This window comes from Artemia franciscana, chromosome 16, assembly GCF_032884065.1.
Source record: "Artemia franciscana chromosome 16, ASM3288406v1, whole genome shotgun sequence".
Classification (NCBI taxonomy): Eukaryota; Metazoa; Arthropoda; class Branchiopoda; order Anostraca; family Artemiidae; genus Artemia; species Artemia franciscana.
In genome coordinates, this window is record NC_088878.1 from 32,570,950 (window position 1) to 32,592,661 (window position 21,712).

The 21,712-nt window shown below is 34.3% G+C and overlaps 1 protein-coding gene across 2 annotated transcripts in view; it reads right to left on the bottom strand.

The window, feature by feature from the left end:
• LOC136037356 (choline transporter-like protein 2) overlaps positions 1-21,712 on the bottom strand; it is a 113,602-nt gene that overhangs the window by 19,110 nt on the left and 72,780 nt on the right. For both annotated transcript variants that reach the window (XM_065720052.1, XM_065720051.1), the window contains 3 exons: positions 10,662-10,827; positions 6,315-6,489; positions 2,663-2,750 (listed from right to left, as the gene is read on the bottom strand). In XM_065720052.1, coding sequence (XP_065576124.1) covers positions 2,663-2,750; positions 6,315-6,489; positions 10,662-10,827 — 429 coding nt within the window. The remainder of the gene's footprint in view (positions 1-2,662; positions 2,751-6,314; positions 6,490-10,661; positions 10,828-21,712) is intronic.

Consider the following 21,712-nt stretch of genomic DNA (forward strand, 5'->3'; position numbering starts at 1 on the left):
GTTAATCTGAATACATTCGCTCCTGTGTTAATATTTATAATGTGAATTAACCTGAAAACTATAACGCAATGGTAAATAGTTGGTAGCAGAACTGTTCCCCGGGTGTTAGAGGTCAGATCAATCAGTTGCTTTTTGAATGTTCACAAGAGGACATGTGTATTTTTGTCTAAGGGCAAATGACTATATCTAATTGTAGAGGTCCCAGACCATCAATAGGTTTCACAAAAAAGTGACAAAATTTATACAAAATTTAGAGAATATACTTGGTTTTGTCTCGCGACTCAGGGATGGAACTAGGACTTTCAGGAGATGTTTTCTTTTTTGCAGTGAGTAGATAACTTAAAATTTCAGGAAAAAGGGGGTAAACTATTTTTTCTCCAGTCCTCACAAAACAGTATGCGCTAATTTTTTCCTGTTTTATGCCAGTCATACTAAAGGCTCAGTGACTTATTTGACAACATGTCATAGGATAGTTTTTATTGTTATGAACTTCTATTTTTTCTGGCACGGCTTTTTTGCCTTCATCTTCCTCTTTCGGCCTTCTATACATAGAAATTTGTTGTTGTCTTTTCGGCCTTCTCCGAGTGCTTGTTTTTGTGTTATGCGATTGTGCTATTTGTTTTGTGTTCTGCAAACATTCTTTTCCATTCTCATTTTGTATTTAGCTATCACTTTGAAAAATACCCCAGGCTTTGAAATCAATATATTAGGACTGTTACCGTTCCATTTTTCACTGTCTATTAAAAAGTTAGCCGTTTTAATTTTTTTTCTTCGTATTAGTTCTTGAATGGAAGGAACAGAGGGTTCAAAAAAATTAGTTAATTCTTTATTGATTTTTCAAGTTTTTATGAAATGTTTTTAAATCCTTTTGAATCAGCTCAAACACAAAACAAAACAAAATCTATTTAATATAAGTGGCAGTGACTAAGCACAAATCCATTTATACCAAAAAGAATAGTTGCCGTTTTGAGTTTGCCTGATTAACGCATCAAAATAGTAAAAAGAGAATAAAATGTATTGACAAAAAGGACTTAAATATTACACCAGCAAAATAGGGCCCGATTACGAAAATTACAGTTTATTAATAAGTATATAGCGACTCGTAGATTCAAAGATTCAATGCATGGGGTATGACAGTAAACGTAAGATGAATATCTTAATTGGAAAATATTTTGACTGAATTTCCATTAATCACCATTCATCTACCAGCAGAGCCATCTTTGTGAATATGTTGATGAAAATATGTATTTATTTTGTTTGTAATTTTTAAAATCTGTTTTATCTATTACTTATTTTATAGATTCTTTTTTTTATCTTTCTATCCCTTGCAGCTGTCTCAATAAATTCGGGGAGTGATACTACCATTTTTTTAATGGTAGGGTCAGTAGTCTAAGGAATTATTTAGGATGTTTTATTGCTCCTCTAGACTCTTACACAGTGTCTAGAGTCCTCTAGAAGTAGCTAAAGCTATGTTAAAAAAATAACAAACAATATGTATGGTTGGCAGAAAACATAAATTTATCAGTTTAAACATTATTTGGACATTTTTGACAAAATGAATATTCATCTCATAAAATGTTCAGATTTGGGTTTCTTCGAGCATTACCTATTTTGACTGAACAGCCATATGTTTGTCATTTCTCTACCTTGCCATCTATGTTGTGGCTGCGTTGATGACAATTTGTCAGATTAAAAAAAAATTAGTGAACTTCCACAAGTTTGCCATTTATCTACCTTGCCATCTATGTTGTGGCTGCGTTGATGACAATTTGTCAGATAAAAAAAAAACTACTGAACTGCCATATTTTTGCCATTTATCTACCTTGCCATCTATGATGTGGCTGCGTTGATGACAACTTGTCAGACTAAAAAAAAAATTACTGAACTGCCATGTTTGCCATTTATCTACCTTGCCATCTATCTTGTGGCTGCGTTGATGACAATTTGTCAGATTAAATAAAGATTTCACCTTTAATTGTTACATGATTTTATTTTCGACAGGGAAGGAGAAAATCTACTTAAAGAGAAGCAAATTCCTCTAGATTTGCAACAGAGCAAATTCACTTAAATTGACTTAACTAATTAATTACAGTTAACACTAACTAATTGATTAAAATTGAGCATTTAAATAAAATTAATTAAGATTAACACTAGTTAATCAAAACTGAACAATTAATTAAATCAAATCATCAATTGTATTTAAATTACAAAGAGCAAAAATATTTAAATTAACTTGTATTTAATTCTCTGTAATGAGCTCCTGAGAAGGTTAAGATTCAGGGAAGTAGAGATATATTATGTTGATTTTATTTCATTTTGTTTCTCCATTTATCAGAAGAAAAAAAAAATCCGTCACTATTTGTACTTCTTCCTCTGTATTTTATCAGTTTCTGATTTTCCTCTTGTGTTTTCTTTTGTTCTTCCATTACCCAATAAATATTTTTCGATTCTTCCCCTACTTTCCTTTCAAGCATAATTCCTTCCCCCGATTATCCTCTTCTCTCTCTTTCAGGGTATGACTTCTTAGTTTCTACGTTCCAAACTTAGAAGATTGTTGATAGAGTGAGGGCAAAAGACTCCAAAAATTGAAAACGAAATGAAATTAAACTTTAGTAAAAAAAAACATACATTAAAGAGAAAGATGAAACTAAAATGATATTACCTGATAGCGCGATAAAAACTAGTCCATAGAGGAAATAAAGGAACGTCTTTAGGCTTTCGGAATGTCCAGTACCATGAAGCAAATGCACCTACAATTAAATCACAATTTTAAATATGTAGATTATTTAGTATAACAATATATTTAATTTGTGTATAATGAAAAAAGAAATCACCAAAGCAACAGCAAAAAAAAAACTATATAAAAAAAGAAAGACCGAAGGAGAAAGGAATATAGATCAGTACTTGAATGAGGCCTTCACCCTACTCATCCATCCAATTGCATAGGCCAAACAGCATAGCCATACACAATCAACCATAAAGAATAATCCATGGACAGGCAGTCGTGTCGTAAGTAAGCATAAGTCGTCATTTACCAAATATTAAAAACAGTAAAAAAAAGACAAATAGTTCAGAGGCGACAACCCAACACAAGGGCTCATCAGGAAAATACACACTTGCCTATAGGGTTTCGGTATGTATACGTATATTAAACTAACATTAGTTATATATTAAATTTAATAGATTTAATTATAGTATTCTATTTAAGTATTACAATATACTTAAAATGTATCTAAATACTACAAATATATACTTTATAGCTCTGATAGTGGAACAGCCTATCTTTGACTTATTTCTCTGAAAAATTTATACTACCGAACCTATTTTTCGGTGTTTGATTCTATTATACGCTAGCAGATTAAAATGAACAAAATTAACGATAGTTTTTGTTTCATCATCCAAATTTTTCACGCTTCAACCCCCTTATAAATAAAGAAACATTACGATAGGGTAGTGACGGTCTAAGAAGTATGAAGACTATCCCTTTGTCGGGTGTACTATATTCAAGGCCGTAATATGAACAATTTTTTTGCACTTTTGAATACTTTCGTACCCCCCGCCAAAAAAAATCCTTTTGCAACCTCAACCCCCCCCCCCCAAAAAAAAAAAACCTGGATACCTTCATGCCTGTATTGCTTAATGTATTACTATATCATATGTAGTATATACTGGCAAAATTCCTGCGTATGGCCTGTTTTACAGGAAACTTTACAATAACAAAATTCTTGGTTTCTAGAATAAAGAAGATATTTCTAATTTCTAATATTCAATATTAATATTAATATTTATATTAATATTCAATATTAATTTAATATTCAATATTTTCATAATTCAATAATTTCTGGGACGTTTCCCCTCTAACCATCATTTTATCCACTATAGCTTTGTCTTCTTTCCAATTTTATTTAAGAGTTAACGACACTTCTTGACTACTAAGGTCCCTGCGTCGGCCCTGCAGTGCATTCCTGCAGCGATTCGATCTCTGGGTCCCGTATTACCAAGCTAAGGTCAAATCCACTGCGCCACCACAGGACTCTTCTTTCCAATGTTCTCTGCATAGACTTGTATTTGGAATATTTGCGCATTGACATACTCTAAGAAACCTGACCAATGATTTCAAAATAATCAATATCTGTTCAAAAAAGAGCGCCTCTCCTCCTCCCTCACCCTCCCAACTGGTGGCGCTTATATTACCTAACTCAATAGCCAAATTCCTGTTTGTGGTAATTTTTCTGCGTTTTAAGTTTGACTTGAATATCCATTTTAATTTTTATTCGATTCAGGATTTCTTTATTCAGCTATATAAGCATATGACAAAAAAAAATATATAGCCAAATAAATATATGCATTCATGACAAAAAATCTTTTTAAAATTAAGTCTTTGAAACAGGTACTTGCGGAAGATCGTTGACAAAGATACAGATGGCGTCTAATATTGTGACTAATTTAAATATGGTGACACGGAAAAAATTAACATTGGATAACATGTTATTTTTAAGAAAACAGAAGAAGGTGGACTCAAGTGAAAGCAACCCAAAACGTAGTTTAAAATAATTTTTACTGTGAATAATAGAGTAAGAATTTTGCTACTATTTAACTATAGTGTTTCCTTCAGACGAGGGCATAGACAAGGATTTTATCTATACTTACGATATTATAAATACTATATTATCCCAATATTAACTATGTTGTTACTTATATTAATATTTAGTATATTATAGTAACTGTTTATGGTATTTTCTGACGTTAATATTGCCATCTCCATTAGCGCTGAGTGGTGAAATTCTTTTGCATGTTCAGTATTTTCTTCTTTTTCTTCGTACTCAGTGAGGTATATGAACCCCAATTAAGAGTCCTGTCAACTTTTATACTAGTCTGTAGAGCATATATTGTGGTTGGTATGAATTCGTCATTGTTCAGGTGTTCATCTTCCTCTTTAGGACGTTAAAAAAATTATTTTTAGATGGCTGATTCAATTTGAGAAGGAAACTGTGATTAAAGGTAGTCAAAAGTTTTCTGTTTTTTTTTATATAATAATATTTCAAAATAATATTTTAAAGTATTAAAATTCCTTTAAGCAAATGGATATTTGAATGAGTATGGCGATAATTCAAAATAAATCTTCTATACATAATAACAAATAAACAATAACTTCAAGATAAATGAGTAATGTAGCATTCTTTGTTTTGTTAGACACCATTTTTCTTTACTCTATTACGAGTTTTCAAGTACATTAAATTTGGAGAAAACACTATCAGCAGGGGACTGTAATTAACTGAAGCACAGAATACAATGGAATAAAATTAGCCAAGATTTTTTTTGTCGCCCTATTCCCCTGTTTATTTTTTCCCCATTCTCTTTTTAGAGTAAAATTTTCAATTTGGTCAATTATTGGCACCATGGTCATATTGATCCCCCCCCCTCCAAGATTTTGATTCATCTTCCGATTTTGGGTTCATCTTCCTCTTTAGGACGTTAAAAAAATTATTTTAAGATGGTTGATTCAACTTGAGGGGGGAATGGTGATTAAAGATAGCCAAAAGTTTTCTTTTTTTTATAATGATATTTCAAAATAATATTTTAAAGTATTAAAATTCCTTTAAGCAGATGGATATTTGAATAAATATGGCGATTATTTTCTTAAGATTAACAACAACTTCAAGATAAATGAGTGATGTAGCATTCTTTGTTTTGTTAGACGCCATTTTTCTTTTTTCTATTACGAGTTTTCAAATATACTAAATTTGGAGAAAACACTATCAGCAGGGGACTATAGTTAACTGAAGCACAAATACAATGGAATAAAATTAGCCAAGATTTTTATTGTCGCCCTATTTTCCTGTTAATTTTTTTCCATTCTCTTTTTAGAGTAAAATTTTCAATTTAGTCAATTATTGGCACCATTGTCACATTGACCCCCCCCCCCAAAATTTTGATTCATCTTCCGATTTTGGGTTCATCTTCCTCTTTAGGGCGTTAAAAAAATTATTTTAAGATGGTCGATTCAATTTGAGGGGGAAATGGTGATTAAAGATAGCCAAAAGTTTTCTTTTGTTTATAATGATATTTCAAAATAATATTTTAAAGTATTAAAATTTCTTTAAGCAGATGGATATTTGAATAAATATGGCGATTATTTTCTTAAGATTAACAACAACTTCAAGATAAATGAGTGATGTAGCATTCTTTGTTTTGTTAGACGCCATTTTTCTTTTTTCTATTACGAGTTTTCAATAATACTAAATTTGGGGAAAACACTATCAGCAGGGGACTATAGTTAACTGAAGCACAAAATACAATGAAAAAAAAATTACCCGCTAGAACGAGCTCAGCCAAAGAAGTTGCAAAACACATGCTCCAGAAGAATCCGAAGAGATTGTATGCATGTAGTCCATATATTAAATTGTCACCAGGAAAGAATTTGCATTCCACACCTGGGCAGCTGCGGCATGTTTCTCTAAAAACTTCGGGAAGACATATGCTGTTATTCTGCAAAGATTGTTTAAACATTTTTAAATAGCTCAAGATAAAAGGAACAGACAGTTGAATTTTACACGTTACTAGCTCTTATTAAAAAAACAAACAAAAAAAAAACATGTTCTTAGCGTTACGGCAGCTACGGCACGTTTCTCTAAAAACCTCGGGAAGACATATTCTTAACGTTACGGCAGCTACAAAACGTATCTCCAAAATCCTCGGAAAAACATATTCTTAACGTTACGGCAGCTACGGTGCATTTCTCTAAAAACCTCAGGAAGACATATCATTGACGTTACGGCAGCTACGGCACGTTTCTCCAAAAACCTCGGGAAGGCATATTCTAACCGTTACGGCAGCTACGGAACGTTTCTCTAAAAATCTCGGGAAGACATATTTTTAACGTTACGGCAGCTACGGCACGCACCGCCAAAAACCTCGGGAAGACATATTCTTAACGTTACGGCAGCTGCGGCACGTATCTCCAAAAACCTCAGGAAGACCTATTCTTAACGTTACGGTAGCTACGGCAGGTTTTCTTAAAAACCTCGGGAAGACATATTCTCAACGTCACGGTAGCTACGGCACGTATCTCCAAAAACCTCAGGAGGACCTATTCTTAACATTACTGCAGCTACGGCACGTTTCTCTAAAAACTTCGGGAAGGCATATGCTGTTATTACGCAAAGATTGTTTAAATATTTTTAAATACCTTAAGATAAAAGGAACAGACAGTTGTATTTTACACGTTACTAACTCTTATTTTACAAAGACAATTTCTTAAACCAAAGTAGCCTAAATTTCTTAAACCAAAATATAAAGAAAGATCGATCAAAATGGGGTTGTTAAGACCAAACGAAAATACTGAAAAACAAAGATAATATTTCGAGAGGACAACCGCCTCTATTCGTCAGTGCGAACAAAAAAAAATTTCGAGGAAAACACCAAAAAAGACAAAGAAAACCAGAACAGCGCAGAGAGTCAACGTAAAAAAAAAAAAATCCGATAAAAAACAAAATTAAAAGACGAATAAAATTAAATAAAAGCCAAAAGAGAGCCAAAAGCCAATTCAAAAATAAGACGCGGTTGTCCTTTCAAAATATCTTATTTTTCAACTCCTTATTTTACTCCCTAATGAATGCACTGACGAGGCTAGGTATTAAAGGTTGGAGCTCTTCCGGTGCAGTGAGATAGTCTCCGCTCCATCATAAGTTCCTTTCTCCATCCATATCCCCAATAGGAAAATCCTACTTGCGTGGCATCAGCGTGGACCTTTCACAAGTTTTTCTCACGAGCATACTATTATTCTGCAAAGTTTTTTTCAAACATGTTCAAGTAAATTAGGATAAGAAGAACACAGACACTTTTTTACATGCAAATAACTTTGATTTTGCACATTTTACTTTTAGAGTAAATAATTCGATAAATCGGTTCATGATCTTGACTTGCCCGTTATGCGGTTGCATCCCAAAATCAATAAATTGTCTTTCCGCAGTAGTTTTGAGTTCGCATAATAGACTATTAGAAACTGTCTCTCTCAGAGGCAACGCTATAGCGGTGCATATAGTAAAGGCTTCAATTTTTTGTTATTTTTTTTCCAGGGGCATTTCATACGGAAGGTATGGTTTTATAAGCTTCGGAGGTGGCTTGGTCTCGTAAGAAAAAAGGTTCTCTGATCGTTCCCCGAAAATACACAATCAGCAGAACAATAAATGAATGACAACCACAGGAAAACCACAGAAGAGATGGAGTTTAAATCGACCTCCAATGCATTGTACAGCATTCCAGAACCATACTATATAGATGGCTATATCGAGCCTTCGATAAAGCATTTGCGTAGAATTTTTTTTCAAGGGGGTAGGTAATAATAAAAAATAATTTCCAATAAGAAGCGCCCGTAAATAGGCTTAAGATTTTGGGGGAAAGGGGCCAGCGCTTAGCCCCTTTTGTTTATTTCCCTACCCTGGTTCATATCACTTGTCTATAAGAATGAAAAAAATCCAAATAAGTAAATATCTTCAATAACCTTATCCCTTTTATGGTTAATGAATGAAGGCTATGAAAATACATACACCTTTTTATTTAGGGAACCAAGATATGTTTGGCTTCTCATCTATACCTTTTTAAAATCATATGGCAACAGTGACAAGAATCTAACTAATAAGACTAAGTTCAACTAGCATTTATCTCCTGGATTAACAGCTTAGTTTTTAAGACATAGTTGCTAAACACACCAAATATCAGCATTGATGCTCGTCAACTACATCTTGCTGTATGTAATTAGTAAGCTTTTGCATATCTAGAACATATATATTTATAACGTTACTACAACAAGTTGTAAAACCAATTAACCAGCCCAGTCATCTCAGATAAAAACGAACGAGGCAAACAACTTTTTCCAAGTTTTACCTATTTTAATTGGTTGGGAGGATCAAATATTTGAAATTAATTTAGGGGCAATTCAAAGCAAAAATATGAATATTTTGCAAAAAAATATAATAAGTTAAAACTTGAAATCAAAGACTAAATATATAAACATTCCAAGGAGAAAAAAAATTTTTTAATCCCGACCTTGGTTTTATATATTTTTTAATCAATTATACATTTAGGTTTGATTGATTTTTATGCCAGGTTTTTGCTATCATACACCTTCTGAACCCATGTACTAGAACAGTTAATATGATAGGGAACCATTCTCCTCGGAAACAATTTGGGCCTGAATCGTACATCGTATATCTTGGTAGACCATGTAATAAATTTTTGGCTTTCATACAAACAGTTCATAATAACGATTCATGTATATTACACCATTCCAAAGCCACGCCTATCTCTCTTCAAAACCAAACAATAGCTGCAAATTATGTGGAAACAGCGGTTTCACCTTCTTTGAGCTAAACAGACGGAAGAAAAGAGCCAAATATGACAGGATATGTAAGAATATGATAGGGAACCCTTCTCTTCGCAAATAATTTGGGCCTGAATCGTATATCTTTTTAATCTTGGGTAGAACTTATAATTTTTGGCCTTCATGTAAATAATTCATAACAACAGTTCACGTTGTTACATCATTCCAAAACCACGCCTACCTCTCTTCAACACCAACCTATAGCCTCAAATTATGTGTAAACAGCTATTTCATGTTCTTTGAGCTAAACAGACGGAAGAAAAGCACCAAAAAAGCACAAACACAACAACTTAACCATTTAGAAATAGCAACTTCCCAGAAACCCTCTCATAAATATTTAATTAGCTCTGATATTTTTTTTAGTTTTCTTTGGTACTTTTATGATATATCAACCTCACTCAAGAAGTTTGATCTGTCTAAAACTGGTTTTTCTGACTGCATTCGGAGATAACTAGCTTAGGCACAGCGAGATAAACTACTATGTAGATATACTTAAATTCAATATTTGATATATTGAGTTTGTATTTTGGTTACGTTAGGTATTTAATATAATGCGTTCTGGGTTCCCTCCTTTCCATAATTATTAGTTGTAGTTTCCATAATTTTGTTACTAAAGTATTATATTTTGATCAGATTTTGTTATATTTCATTACAATTAACCTTACGTCACTTCTTGAGTGTGGTTGATACATCATACAAGTACCTTTTCTTTTATTAGATTGACTACATTCCAGGAAATAATCTCTGTATTTTTGTTTTTATTGTGCGTAGAATTTTTTTTTACTACAGAGTTATTAGGTTGTAAAGGCCTGAACAAGGTAAACTTCTGGGGCGAGGGAGCTCCTTCTCGTCATTTAAAAGAAGAGTAAAAAATCATTTATTAGCACTGGAAAAGACTAGTTATAAAATAGTTTTTAAAATGATCTTTATATAAAGTTAAATATAAATAGATAGAAATAAAGTAATTTTTTTATTGATATAATGATGAGGCGGTTTCCCATGGGGCAAAGGGCAGGAGAATAATTGGTATTTGTGTTGGATAAATGAGAGGTATGGTTGTTTCTGAGAGTGGGACCAGTGAACTCGCTGTGTGTTATGTTTTAAAGGTAGCGATTGAGGATCTCCGCGTCCAGGAATGGACTGAGTATTACTGTTATGTGTAATTTATTTTTTTGAACTGATAATAAACCCCATTGATTGATTGATTGCTAAACTACCGTTACAAGTGCTTGTTAAAAAAGTATAAATAAAAGGATGGATAAGGTCAAAATCAACTTACATAATAAACAGGGCAGCATGTGGTTGAGTTGTCCCTCAAAATTTTATAAGCACCACCACTAGATGATATTCCAACAGTAACAGCAACAAAATATGCAGCGAAAGCCAATTGCAGCATATAAGGAATAATCGGGAATAGTAAAGACATTGGAATAGCTGCTACAGCTCTAAAAAAAAGTAACTGAAATTAATTTATTTACTTAATTTAATTTATTTTTAATTACTGTAATTTATTTTAATAACTTTAGGCGATGCTACTCTTGCTCCGAAATTGAACTACAGGAACCTGGATGTTCATGTATTTACAAACGTTAAGTTTAGGGATATTTCTAAGAGCTCAATTTTCTTTAACGAATATTCGGGGAAACCCCCCAAAAATGGGGTATAGCAAAAGCATTGTTTCCAAAGTAAATTTTTGTCATGCATAGAGGGTAAATTTAAACTATTATTGTTACAGAAGAATCAATTTAAAAATATATTAAATAAACAAATAACGCCTTTGATTCCCCACAATAGCATGAAACATGGTAGCATCGCATTATCAATTACAAGTTAAAACACTTATTCTTAATACATCTCAAACTATCTCAGGGATTCAAATTAGGGATAAAGTGAGGTAAATATAGTCAGCCGAATTAGAAGTAGCGGACTTAGCCATTAAAGACCTATGGATTAAGTAAAATGGCTGAAACAGGGATTCAGACATAAATCTGACACGCAATTAGGAAAATTTTCTTGGTGGGTATCAGATAACAGATATTTGAAGCCAAATTTCATCGTGACGTCATGTTTTCTTTCTTTAAGAGTCGGTTGACATAATACCCTATAACTATCTTCAGAAACACCTATTGGGCTACAAAATAATTTTGCACACTTGCTTCTGGATACCCTCAAGCTTATTATTTAGAGTCGAGGTGCGGCCAGAGTGCCAGACAGGGTAAGCCTATTCCACATTTGGCCTACTAAATGCGAAAAATTGACTTTGGTTGCTTTGGAGGATTCGCAAATGGACGAAACGCAGCAGATTATTGTAGCATAAAGCACGTTTATGAACTATGGCCATGACGTGGAAATATAATTTGAGGTCGCTGTCAACCTTAAAACTAAGGATGAGGAAAAAATACAGGTATTAAAATTTCTATCCAGATAGTCTAATAAGTTTGGCAGGGTATATAAGGAATAATTAAGAACAATAAAGAGAGTGGAGCAGCAGCTACGACTCTACAGTTGTAGACAACTCTACAAGACAAACTATGTATATAGAAGGCTAGATTCAGATGGTCGTATTGTGAGGTGATAAAAAGAAAAGAAAAAAGAAAAAAAAGAAAATATATAAAAAAGAAAAAAAGGATGATCGGAAAACAAGAAAAGGGAAGAAAAGGCACAAACAAAAGTAAATTTTGTGCCAACTCACATCAATCTGTATGAGACAGTTTGAAAATTTCAAAACTATAAAACAACTTTCTCTAATTATACTGTAGCAATATAGTACCTTTTCGGCCCCTAACATTACACCCAAGAGATGTAGAGGTATACCTACATTGTAACTGGTCAAAAAGGTTTAAAAATTGTTTTGCTTTTCTTGTTTATTAATCCCCCCCCTGACCCGCTTGAAAAATCAACTAGCAGCTCCTTCAGTTTGGCCTAGTGTGCCTCAATGAATCCATTTCAGATTTAAAGAGTCCATATGGATTACGTCCCTCCTAAAAACGTAATTTAAGTCGACAATAGCTGGAAATCGGGGAAAAACTGCTAAAATTAAACATTTAACAAAACCTCCACCATGCCTTTGGATACCTCTCCTTTATTCATCAGATTGAATTTTCAATGTCATTTCTGCACATAGTTGTGTTTCTGTTGTTGTTTTTTTTTTTTTTTTCAATGGTCTTTTCGTCGTTCTTTTTTATTATCTTTTCTTATATTGGTGCTTCCACTATCCCCAATTTTCTTGTAGGTTCCGCCTGCCCCCCCCCCCCAAAAAAAAAAAACATGATAAGTGCTAATAACCTTTTTAGTATCCCAAAGTGTATTAGCGTTCATGTATTTACAAATGTTAAGTTTTAGGATATTTCAAAGAGCTCAATTTTCTTTAACGGATATTCGGGGAAACCCCCCAAGAATGGGGTGTAGTAGAAGTATTGTTTCCAAAGTGAATTTTTTGTCATGCATAGAGGGTAAATCTAAACTCTTATTATTACAGAAGAATTAATTTAAAAATGACACGGCAAATGCCAATAGAACAACAGAGACAGGTCTTAAAGTAAATAGCAATAGATCAGAGAGTACACTGAAATTATTCCTGGATCAATCAGTACCACCTACAGGTACTATGAAAATCACGGAGTTAATTATAAAAGCCCGAATAAAAGAATTCGATTTTTTAAACTTTGGCTTAATAATTGGCAAAAGAAAAATTTTACCACTTCTGCCGAAGTTCTGCACAAGATCATGTTCTCGAATATTTTTATAATCAACATTAAAAAAAATAATAAATAAATAAAAAAAAAATCAAGCTTGATCTAGACAAAGTTAAATCTTGTTGAAATCCATATTTCAGTAGAATAAAATTTAGGCTATTTTCAAGTTCTTTACTTCTTGTGGCAACGCTTCACTGTAAGTGGTGTCACTAGATCCGCTAGCTACAATTTTGGACCAGAGTAGCAGTGAGTTTTCAGTCAACTAATCAAAAACAATCCAGACGGGATAAGCCAAGCCAGAATAATACAGAGATAGTGTTGTAAAATTACAGTAAAAAAAAAAAAAACTCGACAAGTAAAATTTCTAAAATTAGCAAAATAGCGTAAAATATGGCACTCCCTAGGAAATGTAGGGTGAAATTGGCGTTTTAAAGTTGCTCAGTTGAGTATTTCTTTTTAAGCATCACTTTCAGATTTTAATTAAATATTTTGATAATTCTGATTTTCCTGGGCTTATAAAAGTTTCATAGAGTTGCAAAGGTTCCCTTCATCTAGAGCTTCATCAATTTGATAGTCTAGTTTATTCTTTTAATAATCTTGTGTCTAAGGTAATTCCTCAGCACTTGGACAATGCCTGCTTTCGGACATCCATTAAAAAAAAAAAAATTAAAAAAAAAAATCTATTTGGGAGTAAAATCATATTAGTAATCTTATGTATATTTAAACCTAACAAATGTCACTCTAACAGCCCAGCATAATTAAATAACCGCATTCAGCCACATTTCTCATATCCTACACATATTATTTTTCATTTATTTGTAAACACACTGAATACAAGTAAAAAAGTTGTTTGTAACACTTTGATGAATTTAATTAACTAAGAACTGGATCATAATAGCACAACATTCAGTCACTTTCAGTCATTACGACCCTCTTCAACCGGATCTGCTGACAAATCTAGCTCCTCTTCTTAACACTCAGATTCTGATGACCGTGCGTGTCCCCCCTCAGAAAAGGTTCTGGATACGGCCCTGAGATTTATATGTCGATTTCTACCTCCAACCTCCCCTCGTCTATCTTATGACTGATTTTGTATTTATCTAAAGACTGTTTCAAAACAACTGCTGAAACACAAGGGCCGTTAAACTAGAATAAGAATTACTTAAATACACTGTAGTCAGTAACAACACATTCGATTTCCAACTGACTGAGTCTCCTCCAAAATTTATTCGGCTACCCTTCCCCATGAAAAGCATCTGGGAAAAATAAATGAGCTAATATTAATATTTTGAACCCTTATAGGTCTTTACTATAGGTTATGCTTTACGATTGCCGGTGACTTAAACAGGAAAGTAGAAATTTCAATTTCCCTTATTATGAAGATCCGGAATTATTCAGGAGGAAAATGGGGGAATTTCCACGGGGGAGGGGGATTCTCCACGGGGGAGGATTTCCGGAGGAGAGGGTTATCGTCGACTCCTGGGGAATGACCGCATGAACACAATATTTCTCTGGGATGTGAAAATAAAATAAAAATGAGGTTTTTGATTCTGCTTTGGCCCTCCGCATCATTAAAATCCAGATCATTTAGTTTTTTGTGATGACACAATTTTAATATCCGAAGAAAATGGCTTTCCACATTTTTTAGGAAGGTAATTGAAATATATAAATAAAAGAGACCTTGCTTTAAACGGAGAAACTGGAGATATTCCTACAAACCAAACTTAAAATAACTTAAAATTAAAGGATTCAAATAACATTTTTTCTTCAGTTTAAATTAAGATCATCTGACCACACTTTGAATGAAAATTAGGTCAGTAGACAAGCTAAGTCAATCTCTAAGCAAAGAATTATTGCCCAACCTAATTGATGAATAGTCTTTCATTTATTATGGCTAGGTTTGTTTGATTCAATCTTTCTTCTGCTCTGTTAAGAGTTACTTCAAAAGATCAGTTTTCCTTCTTTTTTTTGAGCACTGAAGACGGCTGAGCGAAAGTCCGTGACGAAATATCTGCTTCTGTCATTTTCGCTTCTTTTTTATCCACTGGCTGACATTACCCTCGCTTTTCTCAGCTATTTAATTTCATTAATTTTTCTTATTTGTCATATGTCAATCCTGATTCTGTATTTAACAGCTCACAGAAATAATATCATTTCATTTCAGCTACTATTGCAACATTTCAAAATTATTCTTACCTGTACTATAATACACTTCAAGTTTTGATGCCCTGGTAAAATATGTCAGTAAAACATATAAGACATCGGTAAAATAAGTAAAATCGGGTAAATTACGTAAAATACCAATTTACGGCGATCGGTAAAATTACGCTAAAATACGTAAAATACTCAATTTTACCGTGACCACTTTTACCAATTACAACACTATACAGAGGTGATGTTAACATCACAAAAATAATGAGTGAAAGCTTTCCCTTTAGTCTATTATCTTGTCATTTATTAGCTTATTATTATAGCTTTAGCTTATTAGCTGAATCCCTTAAATACAGCTTCTTTTGCTTGTACTTGTTTTGTTAGTACATTCGTTGTCAAGAGGCCTTTGAACTGTTCCATCGTCAATTAAAGCGCGAGTCTCTTTCATATACAATTTGTACCGATGACGGCTCTTTCCGAGACACTTATAGAAAAGGATAATGTCTATCTATACGACAGATGAAGATTTTGGGGTCTTTTACCCCAACAGTTATATATAGCAATAGTAGTAGCCGTCAAAGTTTCAACCTAATACCCCCAGGGGTTCTTGATATATAACTGACTTTTCTTATTGGTAACCATACACATAATGCCTTTTGATTTAGTTTTGAAGCAAAATGGGCCAGTTACACAATTGTGGGAGGTTGACATACTATATATGTCTGGATATATATATAATATTGGATTTTGTTTATTAATGGTTATTTTTTAGTAGTTTTATGGTTGGAGTTATTTTAAATTGTTTCTGCTCATTTTTGCTTTATATAGTTCTTTTTTTAACTTATTTCGTAGTATACACTTATTTTAGGTATATTCAAACCTGAAATTGAAAATAAGAAATGTATTTATGAATACTAACTGTCAGAAGCCCAGATGAAACCAAACTTGTTTGAGAGTAAAAAAACAGAAAACACACTCAAAAAAAGGTCAACAGCGTGAGAGGAAAACAAATTGATAGAAGGTCACCTGATAAAAGAACATAAGATCTAATTCCAAATAGCAAGTCTAGATGGGCCGAAGTTGCTTTCTGTTCAGTGAACAGAGTAAAAAAAAACACACACACAAAGGAATATAATAATATTGACCAAAATAAACATCATGTAAAAAACGTTAACAACAAGACAATTTTGGTTTACTTTGCTATCCTCCACCAGCGAGAATAATGAGGCTTTATACCGGGGATTAGCCTTGGTTTACTTCCTATTTGGTTTCACCTACCTTATTCCCCTCCCACTAAGGGTTTAAAGTATGAGTGTTTTGAGTACAACAAGTGGCGTTTAGTGGTAGTAATTTTCAACATTTACTTATAGCGGTGGTCAGCAGGTTATCACCTTTTTACTATTTATCCCCGTCCCACTAAGCCTTCAAAGTATGGATCATTTGAATACAACAAGTGGCGTTTAGTGGTTGTAATTTTCAACATTTACTTATAGCGGTGGTCAGCAGGTTATCGGCTTTTTACTATTTATCCCCGTCCCACTAAGGCTTCAAAGTATGGATCATTTGAATACAACAAGTGGCGTTTAGTGGTTGCAATTTTCAACATTTACTTATAGCGGTGGTCAGCAGGTTATCGCCTTTTTACTATTTATCCCCGTCCCACTAAGGCTTCAAAGTATGGATCATTTGAATACAACAAGTGGCGTTTAGTGGTTGTAATTTTCAACATTTACTTATAGCGGTGGTCAGCAGGTTATCGCCTTTTTACTATTTATCCCCGTCCCACTAAGGCTTAAAAGTATGGATCATTTTAATACAACAAGTGGCGTTTAGTGGTTGTAATTTTCAACATTTACTTATAGCGGTGGTCAGCAGGTTATCGCCTTTTTACTATTTATCCCCGTCCCACTAAGGCTTCAAAGTATGGATCATTTGAATACAACAAGTGGCGTTTAGTGGTTGTAATTTTCAACATTTACTTATAGCGGTGGTCAGCAGGTTATCGCCTTTTTACTATTTATCCCCGTCCCACTAAGGCTTCAAAGTATGGATCATTTGAATACAACAAGTGGCGTTTAGTGGTTGTAATTTTCAACACTTACTTATAGCGGTGGTCAGCAGGTTATCGCCTTTTTACTATTTATCCCCGTCCCACTAAGGCTTCAAAGTATGGATCATCTGAATACAACAAGTGGCGTTTAGTTGTTGTAATTTTCAACATTTACTTATAGCGGTGGTCAGCAGGTTATCGCCTTTTTACTATTTATCCCCGTCCAACTAAGGGTTGAAAGTATAGATCATTTAAATACAACAAGTGGCGTTTAGTGGTTGTAATTTTCAACATTTACTTATAGCGGTGGTCAGCAGGTTATCGTCTTTTTACTATTTATCCCCGTCCCACTAAGGGTTCAAAGTATGGATCATTTGAATACAACAAGTGGCGTTTAGTGGTTGTAATTTTCAACATTTACTTATAGCGGTGGTCAGCAGGTTATCGCCTTTTTACTATTTATCCCCGTCCCACTAAGGGTTCAAAGTATGGATCATTTGAATACAACAAGTGGCGTTTAGTGGTTGTAATTTTCAACATTTACTTATAGCGGTGGTCAGCAGGTTATCACCTTTTTACTATTTATCCTCGTCCCACTAAGCCTTCAAAGTATGGATCATTTGAATACAACAAGTGGCGTTTAGTGGTTGTAATTTTCAACATTTACTTATAGCGGTGGTCAGCAGGTTATCGCCTTTTTATTATTTATCCCCGTCCCACTAAGGCTTCAAAGTATGGATCATTTGAATACAACAAGTGGCGTTTAGTGGTTGCAATTTTCAACATTTACTTATAGCAGTGGTCAGCAGGTTATCGCCTTTTTACTATTTATCCCCGTCCCACTAAGGCTTCAAAGTATGGATCATTTGAATACAACAAGTGGCGTTTAGTGGTTGTAATTTTCAACATTTACTTATAGCGGTGGTCAGCAGGTTATCGCCTTTTTACTATTTATCCCCGTCCCACTAAGGCTTAAAAGTATGGATCATTTTAATACAACAAGTGGCGTTTAGTGGTTGTAATTTTCAACATTTACTTATAGCGGTGGTCAGCAGGTTATCGCCTTTTTACTATTTATCCCCGTCCCACTAAGGCTTCAAAGTATGGATCATTTGAATACAACAAGTGGCGTTTAGTGGTTGTAATTTTCAACATTTACTTATAGCGGTGGTCAGCAGGTTATCGCCTTTTTACTATTTATCCCCGTCCCACTAAGGGTTCAAAGTATGGATCATTTGAATACAACAAGTGGCGTTTAGTGGTTGTAATTTTCAACATTTACTTATAGCGGTGGTCAGCAGGTTATCGCCTTTTTACTATTTATCCCCATCCCACTAAGGCTTCAAAGTATGGATCATTTGAATACAACAAGTGGCGTTTAGTGGTTGTAATTTTCAACATTTACTTATAGCGGTGGTCAGCAGGTTATCGCCTTTTTACTATTTATCCCCGTCCCACTAAGGCTTCAAAGTATGGATCATTTGAATACAACAAGTGGCGTTTAGTGGTTGTAATTTTCAACATTTACTTATAGCAGTGGTCAGCAGGCTTCAAAGTATGGATCATCTGAATACAACAAGTGGCGTTTAGTTGTTGTAATTTTCAACATTTACTTATAGCGGTGGTCAGCAGGTTATCGCCTTTTTACTATTTATCCCCGTCCCACTAAGGGTTGAAAGTATAGATCATTTAAATACAACAAGTGGCGTTTAGTGGTTGTAATTTTCAACATTTACTTATAGCGGTGGTCAGCAGGTTATCGTCTTTTTACTATTTATCCCCGTCCCACTAAGGGTTCAAAGTATGGATCATTTGAATACAACAAGTGGCGTTTAGTGGTTGTAATTTTCAACATTTACTTATAGCGGTGGTCAGCAGGTTATCGCCTTTTTACTATTTATCCCCGTCCCACTAAGGGTTCAAAGTATGGATCATTTGAATACAACAAGTGGCGTTTAGTGGTTGTAATTTTCAACATTTACTTATAGCGGTGGTCAGCAGGTTATCACCTTTTTACTATTTATCCTCGTCCCACTAAGCCTTCAAAGTATGGATCATTTGAATACAACAAGTGGCGTTTAGTGGTTGTAATTTTCAACATTTACTTATAGCGGTGGTCAGCAGGTTATCGCCTTTTTATTATTTATCCCCGTCCCACTAAGGCTTCAAAGTATGGATCATTTGAATACAACAAGTGGCGTTTAGTGGTTGCAATTTTCAACATTTACTTATAGCAGTGGTCAGCAGGTTATCGCCTTTTTACTATTTATCCCCGTCCCACTAAGGCTTCAAAGTATGGATCATTTGAATACAACAAGTGGCGTTTAGTGGTTGTAATTTTCAACATTTACTTATAGCGGTGGTCAGCAGGTTATCGCCTTTTTACTATTTATCCCCGTCCCACTAAGGCTTAAAAGTATGGATCATTTTAATACAAGTGGCGTTTAGTGGTTGTAATTTTCAACATTTACTTATAGCGGTGGTCAGCAGGTTATCGCCTTTTTACTATTTATCCCCGTCCCACTAAGGCTTCAAAGTATGGATCATTTGAATACAACAAGTGGCGTTTAGTGGTTGTAATTTTCAACATTTACTTATAAAGGTGGTCAGCAGGTTATCGCCTTTTTACTATTTATCCCCGTCCCACTAAGGCTTCAAAGTATGGATCATTTGAATACAACAAGTGGCGTTTAGCGGTTGTAATTTTCAACACTTACTTATAGCGGTGGTCAGCAGGTTATCGCCTTTTTACTATTTATCCCCATCCCACTAAGGCTTCAAAGTATGGATCATCTGAATACAACAAGTGGCGTTTAGTTGTTGCAATTTTCAACATTTACGAATAGCGATGGTCAGCAGGTTATCGCCTTTTTACTATTTATCCCCGTCCCACTAAGGGTTGAAAGTATGGATCATTTAAATACAACAAGTGGCGTTTAGTGGTTGTAATTTTCAACATTTACTTATAGCGGTGGTCAGCAGGTTATCGTCTTTTTACTATTTATCCCCGTCCCACTAAGGGTTCAAAGTATGGATCATTTGAATACAACAAGTGGCGTTTAGTGGTTGTAATTTTCAACATTTACTTATAGCGGTGGTCAGCAGGTTATCGCCTTTTTACTATTTATCCCCGTCCCACTAAGGGTTCAAAGTATGGATCATTTGAATACAACAAGTGGCGTTTAGCGGTTGTAATTTTCAACACTTACTTATAGCGGTGGTCAGCAGGTTATCGCCTTTTTACTATTTATCCCCATCCCACTAAGGCTTCAAAGTATGGATCATCTGAATACAACAAGTGGCGTTTAGTTGTTGTAATTTTCAACATTTACTAATAGCGATGGTCAGCAGGTTATCGCCTTTTTACTATTTATCCCCGTCCCACTAAGGGTTGAAAGTATGGATCATTTGAATACAACAAGTGGCGTTTAGTGGTTGTAATTTTCAACATTTACTTATAGCGGTGGTCAGCAGGTTATCACCTTTTTACTATTTATCCCCGTCCCACTAAGGCTTCAAAGTATGGATCATTTGAATACAACAAGTGGCGTTTAGTGGTTGCAATTTTCAACATTTACTTATAGCGGTGGTCAGCAGGTTATCGCCTTTTTACTATTTATCCCCGTCCCACTAAGGCTTCAAAGTATGGATCATTTGAATACAACAAGTGGCGTTTAGTGGTTGTAATTTTCAACATTTACTTATAGCGGTGGTCAGCAGGTTATCGCCTTTTTACTATTTATCCCCGTCCCACTAAGGCTTAAAAGTATGGATCATTTTAATACAACAAGTGGCGTTTAGTGGTTGTAATTTTCAACATTTACTTATAGCGGTGGTCAGCAGGTTATCGCCTTTTTACTATTTATCCCCGTCCCACTAAGGCTTCAAAGTATGGATCATTTGAATACAACAAGTGGCGTTTAGTGGTTGTAATTTTCAACATTTACTTATAGCGGTGGTCAGCAGGTTATCGCCTTTTTACTATTTATCCCCGTCCCACTAAGGCTTCAAAGTATGGATCATTTGAATACAACAAGTGGCGTTTAGTGGTTGTAATTTTCAACACTTACTTATAGCGGTGGTCAGCAGGTTATCGCCTTTTTACTATTTATCCCCGTCCCACTAAGGCTTCAAAGTATGGATCATCTGAATACAACAAGTGGCGTTTAGTTGTTGTAATTTTCAACATTTACTTATAGCGGTGGTCAGCAGGTTATCGCCTTTTTACTATTTATCCCCGTCCCACTAAGGGTTGAAAGTATAGATCATTTAAATACAACAAGTGGCGTTTAGTGGTTGTAATTTTCAACATTTACTTATAGCGGTGGTCAGCAGGTTATCGTCTTTTTACTATTTATCCCCGTCCCACTAAGGGTTCAAAGTATGGATCATTTGAATACAACAAGTGGCGTTTAGTGGTTGTAATTTTCAACA